Raw genomic sequence first — 18,044 nt, 5'->3', positions numbered from 1 at the left:
CAAGGTGCTTAGTACAGTGTTCTGCACACAGTAAGCACTCAGTAAGTAGAACTGATATTTAAGTACTGTGAATTATTTTCCATCATTGTGGAAAGTGGGAGGTAGGGTACAGACTTTTGCATAGTTGGAGTGGTTCTCTGAATCGATCGATGCTATTTATTGAGCGCTTACTCTGAGTGCACAGCACTGTGCTAAGCGCTTGGGAGAGTACAGTAAAATGGAATTAGCGCACAGTCTGGAGGGAGAGAGAGACATTAATAGAAATAAATTAATTTTGGATATGGATGTAAGTGCTGTGGGGTTGAGGAAGGGGTGGATTTTATCAAAATTCCAGCTTCCCTGTTCTCACTGGCGTGTGCCGTGAAAACAAGCTACAGAGGATGACAGACAGGCAAGTTAGACCCTAAGACCGTTACCCATACCCCCTTTGGCCAGATCCCCAGTCCTTCCAGCCCAGAAGTCCGTTCCTGACTGAATGGAAAACTGCTCGGAGGGAGAGCGTGAATATGGGATTCCTTGCACCCCATCTTCACGCCTCTGGATGGGCCTTCTCACAACCTGTCTTTCACCCCTACCACCCCCCAGGCCAAAAAGGCTGGTGGCCAGCAGGATCCAGCTCCACACATGGCAGCTCAGGCCGGGGCTTGGAATTTTGGGTTCAAACATGTCGTCTTAATAACAAAACAAAACAAAATCATAAAAAACACACACAAAACCAGAAAGCAGGATATTATAACCAACCGGTCATTAAAGCCCCCTCACCATGTAGCCCATCCTTCCCCTCTATAAAGAGAGAGCCTCGTAGGTGAGGCCCAGGTCTTTCGTATTTCATATGCCCCCCTTTCCTTTTCCAATCAATCAGTGGTATTTATTGAGCTCTTATCGTGTGCAGAGCCCTGCAGTAAGCACTTGGGGAAGGATAATAGAAACAGAGTTGGTAGACATATGCCCAGCCTACAGTGAGCTTACAGTACATTCATTCATTCGTATTTGTTGAGCGCTTACTGTGTGCAGAGCACTGTACTTAGCGCTTGGAATGTACAATTCGGCAACAAAGAGACAGTCCCTGCCCACAACAGGCTTACAGTCTAGAAGGGGAGAGGAAGACATCTAAAGTAAGCAGGCATCAATAAAGACAAATAGAATTTTACATATATACACATCAGAACAAGTAAAACAAGCATCAATATAAATAAATAGAATTATAGGTATGTGTATATATAAATACACGAGTGCTGTGGGGCGGGGAAGGGAGGTAGAGTAAAGAGCGAGTCGGGGCAAGGTTTGGCGGGGAGGGGGAGCTGAGGAAAAGGGGGGCTTAGTCTGGGAAGGTCTCCTGGAGGAGGTGAGCCTTCAGTAGGCTTTTGAAGGGGGGAAGTCTAGAAGGGGGTAGCATCTACTCTACTGTTATCTTTCCCTGAAATTTATTTTAATGTCCACCTCCCCCTGTGGACAGTAAGCTCCTTCTGGGCTGGAATCACGTCCACCGACTCTATGACAGGGTAGCCGCCCAGGCACCGAGCGCCAGGCCCTGCACCCACTCAGCGTTCAATAAACACCACGGCTTGGCCGATTGAATCTGCGAGATGAGCAACTGTCTCGTGCGTGACTTAGCACACCTGGAGAGTTTGGTGTTCAATACCTTCTTCAGAGCTCTCTATAAAATATATTGCCTGGTGTGGAAGTTTAGGGCTAGAGAATTGCATCGGGCAAAGGTAATGTTAAGCACGTGCAAGTCAGCATGTACTCATCGACTTCACCTTTGCCCCATGCAACTCCGGCCCCGTGTCCTGTAGTAAATACGATGACAGTTCAGAATATCCTAGGGAAAACGAGGCAAGAAGACCTTCTCTGGGAAGCCGGAGGGTTCTGTGCGGTATGGTAAGTTTGAGGGCTTTTTTTCCCAACGGATTCTGTTTGTTTTCACAGATGCCTTCCAGGATGTCAGATTTGTCAGCAACTTGTCCGGTAAACTAGCCTATTTTCTAATTGACCAACCGTGACCCTTTGGGATAAAGAACTCTGGGAGGAGAGTGCATTATCACAATCCAAAAAAAAAAAACCTCAATTAAAAACCTAACATGACTCCCGTTTAATGGTGGGTTTTTTTTTTTTTTTTTTGCACTTAGCATTTGCGTTAAATGGTCCCAGTAGCTGTAATAGTGTAACTTTTATCGTGCGCTAATTCATCTGATTCTCTATAAACCCCAGAGCGCTAATAATCAGAATTTCTGCTCTAAAGAGCACTCTTGTCCCTTGAGGAGAAGAGAAGCTTCCACTGGCAGGAATTTGCCGTTGTCAGAATTGGCGGGGGGTGGGGAGGGCATGTTTTTCTGGGAGTCGTAGTGAGGGTTTCCGGGACAGGGCTAATTTGATTTGCCAGTGATTCTCCTTCCAACAGGTTCGGTGCGAGGGAACTTGTAGGGGCAGGGCAGACACCCTGAACCCCAAGCTTCCCGAGGGCCTCGGTCCTAGTTACGCACATATTGAAAACCGGGTGACATCAGTTGAATTGGAACGGGCTGCCAAAGTTGGTTCTTTAAAACAAAAAGCAGCGATTTATGCGTTGCCAACCCGCGGGGGTGGGCATCCAAACTGGGCGAGAAGCAAAAACTCTAAGCTCGGCGCGCCACGGGTCCCGCCGCCTTCCGAACCGGTCGGCTACTTAGGCGTCGGCGAGTGGACCCGGGTATGGAGACTGGCCGGCCAACACAGACACGTAGACGTGTCGGGCAGGCTCTTGGCCTGTTCAATACCCGCTGTCCCTCCTACTTAGACCAGGGACCATGTCTAACCGGATGATCTTGTGTCTGTCCCAGCACTCAGTATAGTGGTTGGCGCAGAGCGCTCAATGAATAGCCGCTGTTATCGGCCCCTCCCTCCCCCACTTCAGACAGACAGACGGGGGCCCACGCACAAGGAGGACAGCAGATATTCTGATGCCTGCTGACACAGTCCCTTGCTTGGAGAAGCCCAGTCATGCTCACCCTTTTGGGTTTGGGGGGTCAGGGGAGAAGGAAGGAGAGAAAGAGGTGGAGGGGTGGTGAGGGGGAGAGAGAGGAAGGGAAGGAGGGGAGAGGATGGGGGAGGGAGGGGAGAAGGGTGGAGAGATCATTCATCTAACGGGTCGCTTCTTACTGTAGTCACCCGTACTTATCTCATGAGCGCCCAACACGCTGACGGTGACCGTCTTCTTCAGGTGCTTTTGCGGTCGCCTGGTCAGGCAGCACGCTTGCTTTACTGCAAGTGTAGCCACGAAATACTCCGAGGTGAAATTGGGTGAACACTTAAACCAGGAAGTCGAAGAATGGTCCGTGGAAAAGCACACAGAACAGAGCTCAACCGACGCTTACGGTGTCATCAATTTCCAAGGCGGTTCGCATTCCTACAGAGCCAAGGTATTCTGTTGAACGTTCCCTCTCCCGTCCCCCTCTTGATCGAGAGGGAAAAGACCCGAGAATCCGGCCCAATTCGGAGTTTGTCTTCGGCGACTCTCTGAAGCGCTTTTCCTGCCCAAACCTCATCGTGTTGTTGAAAAGGAAACGTACACGTGCACGATGTAGTGGATGGAGCACTGGACTGAGAGACAGAAGGTCTTGGGCTCTAATCCCGGCTCCGCCACTTAGCAGCTGTGTGACTTTGGGCAAGTCCCTTAACTTCTCCGTGCCTCCGTTTCCTCATCGGTAAAATGGGGATTACGACTGTGCTCCCCGTGTGGGACACCCTGATCACCTTGTATCTCCCTCAGCGCTTAGAACAGTGATTGGCACATATTAAGCGCTTAACAAATATTTTGTCTACTTGTTTTGTTGTCTGTCTCCCCCCTTCTAGACTGTGAGTCCGTTGTTGGGTAGGGATTGTCTCTATCTGTTACCGAATTGTAATTTACAAGTCCTTAGTACAGTGCTCTGCACACAGTAAGCACTCAATAAATACGGTTGAATGGACGAATGAATGAAATACCATTTTTAAAAAAAGTTAGATTTTCTAAACTAATATTGGCTTCATAAGGAAGCTAATTTCCCTGATGCGTGATGTGACTCAAATCATTATTTCTTCCGGCTAGTTGGTTTTGAAAGTCGTTTTTTGGCCGCTCCGTCAAACCGTTTTTCAAATGACGATTGCTGTGTTCGGACGATGTAATATTGCCTTTTCCCCCCAACCTCCCCCTTCTTTCCTCTCCAGTACGTGAGGTTATCGTACGACACCAAACCGGAAGCCATCTTGCAACTTATGCTGAAGGAATGGCAGATGGAATTGCCCAAGCTCGTCATCTCCGTACACGGGGGGATGCAGAAATTTGAACTTCACCCTCGCATTAAGCAGCTACTTGGCAAGGGGCTCATCAAAGCTGCAGTCACCACAGGTGCCTGGATTGTAACTGGAGGAGTGAACACAGGTAACGTGGCGATTTTGCATCCTCTAAAGGTGCGGTCGATCAGTCCATCGTATTTATCGAGGGCTTACTGCGTGCAGAGCACTGTAGTGAGCGCTTGGGAGAGGACAGCACAACAGTACAACAGGCACATTCCCCACCCACAGCGAGCTCCCAGTCTGTTTAAACAACCTCCTTTGGTTGAAATTCACGGTAGCAGAATTGGAATCTGCAAGCGAATCCGGTTGCGGTACAAGTCTGGGAACGTTCCCTTTGATGGCGTGCGCAACCTTCAAGAAGGTGGCCCGTAGAAAGCCACTCGGCCTCAATTTCTATAGTTTGGAAGGCCATTTTGGATTATTGAACATCGAAGGAAAACTGGGTTGGGTGGCTCCCAAAATGCAACTAGGCCGATGGGAGCACAGGCGTACAGGTGTACGTATAGACTAGAAGCTCTTCGTAGGTGGGGAACGTATCTGGCTAACTGTCGTATTGTGATCTCCCCCAACTTCAACCTTCACAACATCACTAACGACTGCCCTTTCCTCTCCATCCAGACTACACCACGTTAATCCAAGCACTTCTGCTTTCCCGCCGTGATTACTCTATCAGCCTCTTCATTGACCTCCCTGCCTCCTGTTTCTCCCCACTCTAGTTCACATTTTCCTCTGCTGGCCGGATCGTTTTTCTACAAAAACGTTGAGTCCACGTTTCCCCACTCCTCAGATGGTTGCTCATCAAGTGGTTTCCGCCTCAGACGGAAGCTCCTCGCCGCAGGCTTCGGGGCACTTGATCACCTTGTCCCTGCAACCCTACCTCACTGCTCCCTTACTCCAACGCAGCCCGTGCACTTTGCTCCTCTCATGCCAACCTACTCGGCGTATCTAGATCTCGGCTTCCTCATTGCCGCCCCCTCTCCCGCGTCCTGGCTCTGGCCTGCAACGCCCTCCCTCTTCGTATCCGACGGACACTTGCGCTCTCCCCCTTCAGAGCCTTATTGAAGGCCCATCTCCTCCAAGAGGCCTTCCCCGACTAAGTCCTCACGTCCTCTTCTCTCACTCCCTTCTGCGTCACCCTGATTTGCTCCCTTTATTCACCCCCCACCCCAGCCCCACAGCACTCACGTACGGACCGTGAATTCCATTAATGCCCGTTAATGTCCCCACCTAGGCTGTAAGCTCATTGTGGGTGGGGAATGCGTCTACCAAGTCTCATACTGTTATAGTGTACCCTCCCAAGCTCTGAGTACAGTGCTCTGCACACAGTAAGCGCTCAACAGGTACGACTGATTGAAATGAACACTGAAGTATTTTGATATGTCAACAGGTGTGGCAAAACACGTTGGTGACGCCCTCAAAGAACATACTTCCAGATCGTCTCGAAAGATTTGCACTATTGGAATAGCTCCCTGGGGAGTTATCGAAAACCGGAACGATCTTCTCGGAAGAGATGTAAGAATGAGTCCTTGGCCTGCGACCGTTGGAGGTTTTGAGATTTCACTGTCGCCTTTGGGAACGTAAAGAACTCGAGCCACCAAGGGTTCAGTGAAAAGCTAGCTCTGTTACTGATGCGGTAGTTAGAAACCAAAATCCGGTGTTTACGTAGGGTAAGGGCTTCTCGTGATTCATTTAGAGGTACCGACCAGGAAGCTACGGGATCTGAAATCCAATTATGGAGTTTGGAGAAGCAGCTCAGCATTTCTAATGAATCACCGGGTACTGATTCTGAGATTTTTTTCAAAACGTTTTTCTGCGATCTCATTTTGCCCTCAACATCCCGGTGAGATTGCGAGGGGCACCCTTATTTTAGAGTTTCGGTCCAGGCAAGTTGGATGATTTGTGTGGCCTAATGGGTAGAGCGCAGGCCTGGGCGTCAGAAGGACCTGGGTTCTCACTCCGGCCCCGTGACCTTGGGCAAGTCACTTCACATCTCTGGGCCTCAGTTCCCCCGTCTGGAAAACAGGGATTGAGACCGCGAGCCCCGTGCGGGACCACGTCCAACCCGACAACCTTGTCCCTACCTCAGGGCTTTGTACAGTGCTTGGCACGTAGTAAGTGCGTGATAAATACCGTTAAAAAGATGGGGGAAATTTGTCTCGGGGTTTCAGTAAGAGCCAGCCAAACCGATCACGTTGTGGGATCCCTAGCATATGCGATCAGAGTGGAATGTGGAATTTCTTTGCAGACTAGCCTCTGTTTCCTTTTGGGTGTCTTGTTCAGGTGGTTGCTCCTTACCAAACTCTGTTGAACCCCCTGAGTAAATTGAATGTCCTCAATAATCTCCACTCCCATTTCATCCTGGTGGATGACGGAACCGTCGGAAAGTACGGGGCGGAAGTGAGCCTGCGAAGAGAACTGGAAAAAACTATCAATCAACAGCGAATTCATGCAAGTATGTGAGGGCACTTGAGTTTGCCTCTGCGGCTTTGGTTCTCTGCTATGGACGGAGTGGGATCAGGCGACCTTGGGCAAGTCAGTTAAGGCGGTGCCTCGGTTTGCTCCTCTGTAAAATGGGGGTTCAGTGCCTGTTCTCCCCTCCTCCTTAAACTCTGAGCCCCATGAGGGACAGGGACTCTCCACCCCTATTAACTTGTATCTGTGCCAGAGCTTAGAACAGCGCTTGACACATCATCAGCACTTCACAAATACCATAATAACAGTAATGACAGGATTTGGGAAAACAGTGAGAAAGGGAAAATTAAAACCCGTTCATCACCCGTGGCTTAAATTTCTCAACTCTTTAGTACCCTTACTCTTCGACTCTTCTCCGGAGACGACGTTTCTTAGTTTGTCTTTCCCAGAAACCCGAAGCTGCGTAGCCTGCTACGGGATGGCGGTGATGGATCTGTGGATGTCCACCTGGTTGCCGATTACTATAAACCGAGGGTGGACAACCCCGGTGCCCGTTCCCTTCCAGACCGGAAGCTCGTTGTGGGCAGGGAGCGTGTCCGTTACGTCGTTCTGTCGTACTCTCCCGAGCCCTTAACGCAGCACCTTGCACACAGCGCTCAATAATTGATTATTTGACCCACCTAGGTAACTAGGAATTTAGTGCGGGCGAAGAGGGGTGTGAGTTCTCAGACCGGCCCCTTCCCCTCATCGAGCTACTCACAGTGACTGCTTAGGCACAGAAAGCCTCCGGGCTTCAGCTCGCCATCTCGGATTCCGAGGACTCGTTCCCGAGGTTTGTTGGATTACTAGTGCAGCGGCGTGGCTCAGTGGAAAGAGCCCAGGCTCGGGAGTCAGAGGTCGTGGGTTCTCGTTCCGCCTCTGCCACCTGTCTGCTCTGTGACTTTGGGCAAGTCACTTGACTTCTCTGGGCCTCAGTGACCTCATCTTTAAAATGGGGATTCAGCCCGTGAGCCCCTCGTGGGACAACCTGCTTACCTTATTATCTACCCTAGCGCTTATAATGGTGCTTGGCATTATAACAAGTACCGTAATAATTATTATTAACCACCCCACTTCATTCCTGTGAAAATGAGTCTCTCTTCTACGGCAGGTTCCGCTTGCGTAGTTGACTCAGGCACGGGCTTTGGTTATTCAGCAAATGACTGTTACGTATAATCAGGATCCAGGTGTAACGTGGTACTTCTTCCTGACTCAAACCTAGGGTTTGCCAATTTCTAAATTGTAGTTATTCTTACCCTCCAAGTTTTTTTGTCTTTTCATTTTAAGGGCTTACTCTGTGCTGGGCACCATACTAAGCCCTGGCGTAGATATAAGCTAACCAAGTTGGACACCGTCTCTGTCCCACATGGGGCTCCCAGTCTCCATGCCCATTTTAGAGATGATAATAATGTTGGTATTTGTTAAGCGCTTACTATCTGCAGAGCACTGTTCTAAGCGCTGGGGGAGATACACGGTAATCAGGACGTCCCACATGAGGCTCACAGTTAATCCCCATTTTACAGATGAGGTAACTGAGGCACAGAGAAGTTAAGTGACTTGCCCACAGTCACACAGCTGACAAGTGGCAGAGCCGGGAGTCGAACCCATGACCTCTGACTCCGAAGCCCAGGCTCTTTCCACTGAGCCACGCTGCTTCTCAGATGAGGGAACTGAGGCCCAGAAAATTGAAGTGACCTGCCCAGGGTCACATAGCGGACGAGAGGCAGGGCCGGGATTAGAGTTCAGGTCCTTCCGACTCCCAGGCCCCGGGCTCCATCCATCAGACCACACTGCTTCTCCAAATCCCATTTTAGACTGTAAGGTCCCGGGGTTTACCAACCCCATTTTACTGTTCCCTCCTGAGTTCTTCAGACAGAGGTCTGTATCTAGTAAACATTCAATAAATACCATCGATTGATGGATCCACCAGCTTAAACCCTTGGAAAATTCCACACTCTCCAGCAAGAAGCAATGAAAAGCAGTGTTGCCCAGCGGATGGAGCACAGGCCCGGGAGTCAGACGGATGTTCTAATCCCGGCTCTTCCACTTGTCTTCTGCGTGGCCTTGGGCTAGTCACTTCCCTTCTCTGGGCCTCGTTTCCTTCATCTGGAAAATGGGGATGAAGCCTGTGAGCCCCGTGTGGAACAGGGACTTTGTCCGACACGATCTGCGTGTACCTACTTCCCCTGGTGCTTAGTTCAGTGCCTGGCACCTCGTAAGCGCCTAACAGATACCACAGCTGCTTGACTGGGAGTAATCATTCATTCATTCAATAGTATTTATTGAGCGCTTACTATGTGCAGAGCACTGTACCAAGCGCTTGGGATGAACAAGTCGGCAACAGATAGAGACAGTCCCTGCCGTTTGACGGGCTTACAGTCTAATCGGGGGAGACGGACAGACAAGAGCAATGGCAGTAAATAGAGTCAAGGGGAAGAACATCTCGTAAAAACAATGGCAGAAATCTTGATCTATGGCGAATTGTGATGATGTCCATTTTTCCCCCCTCTTTAGGAATTGGCCAGGGCGTCCCTGTTGTGGCACTCATATTTGAAGGTGGCCCCAATGTGATCCTCACTGTTTTGGAATACCTTCAAGAAAGCCCCCCGGTCCCAGTGGTGGTATGTGAAGGGACAGGCCGAGCAGCCGACATATTGGCATATATTCATAAACAAACAGAGGAAGGAGGGTAAGCGGAATATGGTTTTTTTTTTTTTGTCAAAATCACATTTGATTGATCAAAATAGCCGTGTTAATGTTAGTGAATTTGTCTCAGGCACCAAGTATTGGTCCAGCAGGCACTGGGCTGGTATCTTCCTTATCTCTGAGGTGCTGATTCCCACAACCCCTTCCCGGGCTTCTCAAAAGCTGGGAATCGTGAAGGAAGGGAGGGCAAGGGAGAAACACTCAATCTTTAGGCATAATTGAAAATTTGCTCCACAGGGAGTGTTTTGTCCAAAGAATTCTTCTCTGCCGGTCCTCTGAAAACATCTTCCACATTCTCCAGATGCACTTCGCCTTTAAAACGCCGGCAAGAGTATTAAATTTTATGCTAGACTGTAAGCCCATCAATGGGCCAGGGATTGTCTCTATCTGTTGCCGAATTGTACATTCCAAAGCACTTAGTACAGTGCTGTGCACATAGTAAACGCTCAATAAATACTATTGAATGAATGAAAGCTAAAGAACAAAAGTGCCAATTGTGACTGCATTGAATTTTAGTAGCTGTTCTTTCCCAAATCTTGTGGTATTTTTTAAACCTTAGAAATCTACCGGATGGAACAGAGCCTGAAATCATTTCAACGATCAAAAAGACCTTCAATTTTGGTCAGAGCGAAGCTGCCCATCTGTTTCAGACACTGATGGAATGCATGAAGAAGAAAGAACTGGTCAGTTGATTTCATCAGTGGATGTTTTTTCAGTAAAATGTCCTTGGTGTGTTTTTTGGTTTGTTGTTGTTGTTTTTTTAAATGGTACTTCTTAAGCACTGGGGTAGATTCAAGATGATCAGGTTGGACATGGTCCCTGGCCCACATTGAGGCTCACAGTCTAGGTAGGAGGGAGAAGCATTTAATCCCCATTTTGCAGATGACACTGAGTCACAGAGAAGTTCCGCTTTTTGCCCAAGGTCACACAGTAGGCAAATGGCAGAGCCTGGATTAGAACCCAGGTCCGCTGACTCGCTGGCCCAGGCTTTTCCACTAGTCATGCTGCTTCTTTTTGCCAAGAGGGGTTAAAATGGGATGGCGGCTAAATCAAAACTTGAAATTTGGGGGGAAACAATGTGCTCCAGTGGAAAGGAGCCCGGGCCTGGGAGTCAGAGGACCTGCGTACCAATCCCGACTCCGCCACCCATTTACCTGCTGTGTGAGACCTCTGGCAAGTTGCCTAATCTGTTTCCTCATCTGCAAAATTATTCAATCCCTGTTTTCTCTCCCATCTACTTAGACTCTGGGCCCCACGTGGGACCTGATTAGCTGGCATCTGTCCCTGCAGTTAGTACAGTGTTTGGTAAACCACACATATCATTTGAAATGCAGTTCACCGTAAGGCTTTGACAACAAATACAATCGGGGTGCCTCTAAACTCCCCGGTCTGACGAAAATGATCGTCGTTTTCTGCCAAAACTCCCCCATTCACAACCATCCTTTGCCGTTCCAAAGGCTTCGAAGCCTTCAAAAGACACTACCACCAACCTGGTTGCATTGGGCCCAAGATTTGAAATGTTCACTTTATCTTCGGGGCACGGAGTGGATTAAAATATGTGCTCTGCTCTTTAACCAGATCACCGTTTTCCATATCGGCTCCGATGAACATCAGGATATCGACGTGGCAATACTCACCGCGCTGCTGAAAGGTGAGGTCCCTCCCAACCCCCCCCCTTTTTTTTTTCTTTACCAAAGGGGTGACCTGGTCATCCTGGTTGAGAAGCAGCGTGGCTTCGTGTAAAGAGAATGGGCTTGGGAGCCAGAAATTGTGGCTCCCCCACAATTGTAATTTGTAATCCTGGCTCCCCCACTTTGGGCAAGCCACAACTTCTCTGTGCCTCTGTTACCTCATCTGGAAAATGGGGATTAAGAATGGGACCCCCATGCGGGATAATCTGTTTACCTTGTATCTACCCCAACGCTTCGATCAGCGCTCGGCCCGTGGTAAACACTTAACAATACCACTGTTACTATTATCATTTAATATTATTATTATCCCAGAGGAGCTGAGGGAGGGGATGCTGTTACAGCGGGCCTCTAGTTTGAGCTGACCAGCTGGACGGAATTTTTGCCGTCGTCTATCGGGTCGGCACTGTGGGCAAGGACACTAAAACTAAGCCAGAGGTTTATGGGAAATTATTGGGACGTTATCACTGAGGCAGGGCCTTAAGGAACAATAACCCAGTCAGTATGTCAACCTGTATTTGAAAATCTGGGGCCTCGTTTATTGGACCAAAAGTCGCCCACCCCAGGCAGGGAATGTGTCTGTTGATGATTCCATTCAGTCGCATGTGTTAAACGCTCACTGTGTGCAGAGCACTGTACTAAGCACTTGGGAGAGGGCACAGTAACACTGTAGCAGACACGTTCCCTGCCCACAGTGAGCTTACACTCTAGAGGGAGTTTACAGGGTAGTCGTACTCTCCCAAGAGCTCACTACAGTGCTCTGCACACAGTAAGCGCTCCATAAATACGAGCGACCGACTGAGAAATATCTGAAGAAGGCGGTGAAGTAAAACCACAGACACTCGAATATTGCCATGGACCGTTAGGAGAGCGCTTAGTACAGTGCTCTGCACACGGTAAACGCCTGATAAATATGAGGATTGATCGACTGATTGAGAGAGCGGCGTCTTTTAGGAATTAGGTGGCCCGTCTTAGTCATATTCATTGAGGACTTGTGTGGAGAGCACTCTTTTAAGCAATCGGGAGAGCTCGCTGGGTGCAGGAAATGTGCGTGTCGCATTGTGCTCTCCCACATGCTCAGTACAGTGCTTTGCGCATAGTAAGTGCTCAATAAATACGGTTGAATGAATGCAATATAGCAATAAGCGGAGACATTCCCTGCCCATAGTTAGATTACAGCCTAGAAGGGGACATTCCCATACAAAACAGACACAGCTCGGGATTGTTTCTGCTTGTTCATGATGAGGAAGAGATTATTGGAGGTTCATTAGTCTCTTTGGCCCAATTTACATACAGTTACATTCCCGCAGCCTTGTGACTGGCATCGGCATCTTTGAACTCGCGAGGGCTTTCATGTAAATGGGATGTGGCCAGCGGGCCGACTGACTGACTAACTCACAAGATCGTCGTCCTCTCCTTCCTCTTGGGATAAAACAAAGAGGTTTCAGCAGGGAGCGAGTGATGAGCAGGATTTATTCCCACCTAGCCGTAAGGAAACACACACTGCATTTCTGAGACAGAAGATGGCGAAACCCCAGTAGGACAGGATGTGGGGCAGATTCTTCTTTTTGTTTGTTTTTTTAATCTGTTGGTTTCTTATGGTATCCATTAAGCGCTTACTATGTGCCAGGCACCGTACTGAGAGCTGGGGTAGAAACAGATTGATCGGGTTGGACCCAATCCCTGTCCCACATGGGGCTCCCAGTCTCAATCCCCATTTTCCAGATGAAGGGTCTGAGGCTCAGAGAAGTGAAGCTCCTACTCTGTGAAGTCCCACAGCAGACTGGTGGCGGAGTCGGAATTAGAACCCAGATCCTCCTGACTCCCAGGCCCGTGCTCCCGGCTCTTGTACCACACTGCATCTCTAATTTCCCCCTTGAATATCCTGTCCTAGGATGTAGGCCAGTGCTGTGCATACAATAAGTGCTTAAGGCAACTTGTTGGCTAATTCTGTTGTATTGTACTCTCCCAGTGGGGTGGTGTGAATAATCTGGCTGGAGGGAGAAGAAGAGTGGATAAAGAGGAGACAGTTGATTTAAAAAAAAAAAAAACCAACAAAACACTTAATGGTGTCTTTTAGGAGTTTACTATGTGCCAGGAACTGAATTAAGCACTGGGGTGGATATGCGCTGGACACAGCCCATGTCTCAGATGGGGCTCACAGACTTAATCCCCATTTTGCAGATGAGGGAACTGATTCCTTCTGACTCCCAGGCCAGTGTCCTATCCTCGCCTTAAAAAAGGCAGTCGTTAGCAGCTTCTGTTTGATGTGGGGGTCTTGGAGTCAGAGAGGTGAATTTAAAAGTAAACATAACTTTCTTTATTCGATTTAGGCACTAATGCGTCTGCATTCGACCAGCTTGTCCTGACACTTGCGTGGGATAGAGTCGACATTGCCAAAAATCATGTGTTTGTTTATGGACAGCAGTGGCTGGTACGTAAACCATCTTTTGTGAAACCGGACACTTGGAAGTTATATTTATGTCTATTAATATCTGTGTCCCCCTCTTATTATTATAGTATTGGTTAAGTGCTATGTGTCACTCACTGTACTAAGCGCTGGGGTGGATACAAGCAAATCAGGTTGGACACAGTCCCTGTTCTTGTCCCCCCCTATGGGGTTCACAGTCTCAGTCTCCATTTTTCAGATGAGGGAACTGAGGCCCAGAGAAGTGTAGTGACTCACACAATGTCACGCAGCAGACATGTGGCAGAGCCAGGATTAGAACCCGTGACCTTCTGAGAACAAGAGAAATGGGGCCCACAGATGGGAAATGACTTGCCCAAGGTCACACAGCGAGCAACAGGCCGACCTGGGACTGTTACCCAGGTCCTCTGACTCCCAGGCCCGGCCCTTTCCATGAGGCCACCCTGCTTCTCCCTCCTCAGTCATTCTCTTGCTTTTGACTAAGATGGAGAGTTATTGACCTTCCTTGTTCCAATATGCGGTGACTGATCAGCAAGACCCACCTCAGCTGTCCCACCGCGAGCCGTCGTAGGTTTCTTAAGGCAGCACAACTCGTCAGGGAATTTTCACTCACTTCCTTAAGTAGCTGAAGTTTATGCTGGTGTTCTCATAGGTGGGATCTCTGGAGCAGGCGATGTTAGATGCTCTCGTAATGGATAGAGTGGCGTTTGTCAAACTTCTAATCGAAAACGGAGTGAGCATGCACAAGTTCCTAACCATTCCCAGGCTGGAAGAACTATATAACACCGTAAGTCCAACTTTGACCCCTCTTGGTGGGGAGAGAAACCTTTTCTTCGTTTTTTTTTATGCAGTCACTAAACTAAGCACTGGGGTAGACACAGGCTAATCAGGTTGGACACAGTTCCTGTCCTACAAAGGTCTTACAGTCTTAATCTCCATTTTATAGGTGGAGATTAAAAGCTAGTGATATTGTTACCCCATTGTTGAATCCTCCAAGATTTCTGTAAGTCTCCCAACCAAATCGTTGACCTTGGACCTGGCCATTTCTAGCATGAATTCTTGTCAGTTACTCACGGCGTTTTGGCCTCAAGGATCCCTCATCCCTGAGTTTTGCAATTTCAGAAATGGCTTTGCCTGCAGAACGTACTCTTCTCCTGCTGCTAAACCACAAGGTCTTTTCAGTTTCCTCAGAAAGCTTTCTCGTGTACTTTAAATGGAGAGGGGGGAAGTATATCCTGTCTGGAAGATCCCGTTCTGTGGAAGGGCAATATGGTGAGATGAAGGAACCATTAACGTTTAAGAGTTCCCTTTGCGTTCTTGAAATTCCTGAAGTTAGTCATGCCGAGGAATTTTGATATTCACAATACCATTCCCTGTCTTTTTCCTTATTTTTAACTGAAGAAACAAGGTCCGACTAACCCGATGCTGTTTCACCTGGTCCGGGATGCCAAACAGGTATGCTTGTGACAGAGAAGGAAAAAGAATTAAATGACTAAAACGAGCGTCAGATTTATTTTTGTTAGCTTTTGTTTTTTTTAAGAATTACCCGAAGAAAGACTGAGACTAAAGTCGGTGTTAAAAGATAGAGAAAATGTTTGAACAAACCCGGCTTCAGCCTAGTTGGTTTTTATCTCAAGTTCTAGATTCCTAAATGAAGTTTATCTTCTCAGTTGAGATCCCCAAATCAGAACTGAAAATCTGTTGGAAATATAGCATCATTCTGCAAAAACGTGATAATAAATGACGATTGCTGCGTCACACTGCCCACTCAAGGTAATGTTTTGTTTCTAGGGGAACCTTCCTCCAGGATATAAAATCACTCTGATTGATATAGGGCTCGTTATCGAATACCTCATGGGAGGGACCTACAGGTGTACCTACACACGGAAACGCTTTCGAGTCATCTACAACAGCCTCAACGGGAGCGATCGGGTACGTGGAGTCGGTGCAGGCCACAAATCCGCCGAACTGTCACTGTGCGAGGCCCCGAATTGAGCGCTCGGGAGAGGACGGACGCAACGGAGTTGGTAGCCGGGATCCCCGCCGTCCAGGAGCGTACATCCAGGGGAAGACAGACAGACATTAAAATAAATTAGGGGAAATGACCGAGTAAGGATGTGAGCATGAAGGCTGGTGAATATTGCGTGCTTAGCGGTACAGATCCAAATGAATAGGCCATCCAGTTTGGGGGGCGCTGGGAGAGGAAATGAGGGCTCAGTCAGGGAAGGCCTCTTGGAGATGGGGGGGAGAGTTGCGGTCTGTCAGATATGAAACGGGAGAGAGTTCCAGGCCAAAAAGAGGACGTGGGCAAGGAGTCGGCGATGGGATAGATGAGAGTTCGTTACAGAGAGCAGGGTGGTGTCTGAGGAGCGAAGGATGTGGTCATAGTGGGAGATCCACAAGGTGAGGTAGGAGGGAGCAGCAGCGTGAGAAGCGTGAGAGCTGCTTGAGAAGCAGCGTGGCTCAGTGGAAAGAGCATGGGCTTTGGAGTCAGGGCTCATGAGTTCGAATCCCAGCTCTGCCACTTGTCGGCTGTGTGACTGTGGGCAAGTCACTTAACTTCTCTGGGCCTCAGTTCCCTCATCTGTAAAATGGGGATTAAGACTGTGAGCCCCACGTGGGACAACCTGATTCCCCTATGTCTACCCCAGCGCTTAGAACAGTGCTCGGCACATAGTAAGCGCTTAACAAATACCAACATTATTATTATTATTAGGGAGAGAGCTGGTGGAGTGCCTTAAAGCTGATGGTAAGGAGTGTCTGTCTGATGCGGTGAACAGGCCACCGTGGGAGATTTTGAAGAGCGGGACGATACGGGCTGAACTCTTTTTTAGAAGAATGATCCCGGGCAGCAGAGTGAAGTGTGGACTGGATTGGTGGGGAGAGACGGGAGGCGGGGAGGTCAGCGAGGAGTTTGATGCACTAGTCAAGGGAGCATAAGAGAGGTTACTAGACCGGTGTGTGGTGGGTAGGTCGGATGGAGAAGGAAGGGCGGATTCTGGAGATGTGGTGAATGTAGAGGCAGCTGGATTTGGTGACAGATTGTGTGGGTCGAGTGAGAGAGATCAGTTGAGGATAATGCCGTGGTTACTGGCTTGTGAGCTGGGGGTAGGGGGGTGGTGTTGCCTACATTGTTGGGAAACAAAACAAAACTTGTTTTGTTTTGCTGTCCGTCTCCCCCTCTTAGACCGTGAGCCCGTTGTCGGGCAGGGATGGTCTCTATCTGTTGCCGAGTTGTACATTCCAAGCGCTTGGCTCTCAATAAATAGGATTGAATGAATGAAAATCAGTCAGTTGTGTTCGTTGAGCCCTTACTGTGTGCAGAGCATCATACTAAGCGCGAGAGAGAGTACAGTAAACCGGCATTCCCTGCACACAGCGAGTTTACGGTCTACACGGGAAGACAGACATTAGTAGAAATAAACAAGTGACAGATGCGTGCTTAAGTGCTTGTGGGGCTGGGAGAGAGGATGAATAAAGGGAGCAAGTCAGGGCGACGCAGAAGGGAGTAGGGGAAGAAGAAAGCGCTTATCCAGGGAAGGCGTCTTGGAGGAGATGCGCCTTCAGTAAGGCTTCAAACGGGGGAAGAGGAGGGAGGGCATTCCAGGCCAGAGGCGGGACGTGTACGAGAGATCACTCAATCGGTCATATCGATCACTCATATCGGTCAGCACTTACTGTCTGTAGAGCATTGTTCTAAGCCTTGGGAAGAGTACAGTATAACGATAACAGACACATTCCCTGCCCCACGCCAAGCTTACAGTCTAGAGGGGGAGACGCATAAACTATGAATGAATAGGTAGATAAGTTACAGATAAATTACAAATACAGTTTACAGATATAAATTACAGATGGAGGTGCAGTGAGTAGTTGAGTCAGGAGAAGGGCAGGGTCTGGGTGAGAAGTGCTTGCTAGGGAGCCTGGGAGAAGAGGTTGGGCCTCAGCGGTCATTTTCACCGATCAGAACCTTCGATGGATGCCGGTAGCTAGCAGCGTAAGCCGGCGGAGCAAAATAGCTCTCGTTTTTTCGCAGCGGTCCGGTCGCAATACATCAAGCAGTACTCCTCAGTTGCGTAAGAGCCACGAGTCTTTCGGCAACAGGTTAGATAAAAAGGAGAAAATGCGTCACAACCATTTCATCAAAACCGCCCAGCCTTACAGGCCGAAGGTGAGTGAGATCCACTTGACTCGGGACCCGGTTCAGTCCCCGTTCCGTAGAAGTCTCTGGAACTAGTCTTTACCTTTTCACGATTGCAGAGCTTGTCTTAGTTGATAAGAACAGACCTGAAAGTACCACGAAACCTATGGCATCCCGTGAGGCTACCTTGTTGTGGAATAATGGAGGTTTAAAATGATGTCTTATTACGTTTTCCATAGTGTCAGCCGGTGAGACAAAACATGCATCCTTTCTGATTATTTGGGACGAATAGTGCCTGCCAGAAATGAATTATGGTATT

General features: G+C 48.7%; 1 protein-coding gene across 1 annotated transcript in view; it reads left to right on the top strand.

Annotated features, from left to right (window-relative positions):
- Positions 1 to 18,044, top strand: part of TRPM7 (transient receptor potential cation channel subfamily M member 7) — a 101,309-nt gene that overhangs the window by 42,128 nt on the left and 41,137 nt on the right. The window contains 13 exon segments of the mRNA XM_029065075.1: positions 1,930 to 1,968; positions 3,200 to 3,398; positions 4,186 to 4,399; positions 5,702 to 5,826; positions 6,595 to 6,766; positions 9,280 to 9,454; positions 10,031 to 10,154; positions 11,050 to 11,122; positions 13,493 to 13,593; positions 14,240 to 14,374; positions 14,989 to 15,042; positions 15,379 to 15,519; positions 17,621 to 17,755. Of these exon segments, the coding sequence (XP_028920908.1) occupies positions 1,930 to 1,968; positions 3,200 to 3,398; positions 4,186 to 4,399; positions 5,702 to 5,826; positions 6,595 to 6,766; positions 9,280 to 9,454; positions 10,031 to 10,154; positions 11,050 to 11,122; positions 13,493 to 13,593; positions 14,240 to 14,374; positions 14,989 to 15,042; positions 15,379 to 15,519; positions 17,621 to 17,755 (1,687 nt within the window).

Source organism: Ornithorhynchus anatinus, chromosome 5 (assembly GCF_004115215.2).
Source record: "Ornithorhynchus anatinus isolate Pmale09 chromosome 5, mOrnAna1.pri.v4, whole genome shotgun sequence".
Classification (NCBI taxonomy): domain Eukaryota; kingdom Metazoa; phylum Chordata; class Mammalia; order Monotremata; family Ornithorhynchidae; genus Ornithorhynchus; species Ornithorhynchus anatinus.
This window is presented reverse-complemented; position numbering and strand designations above follow the sequence as displayed.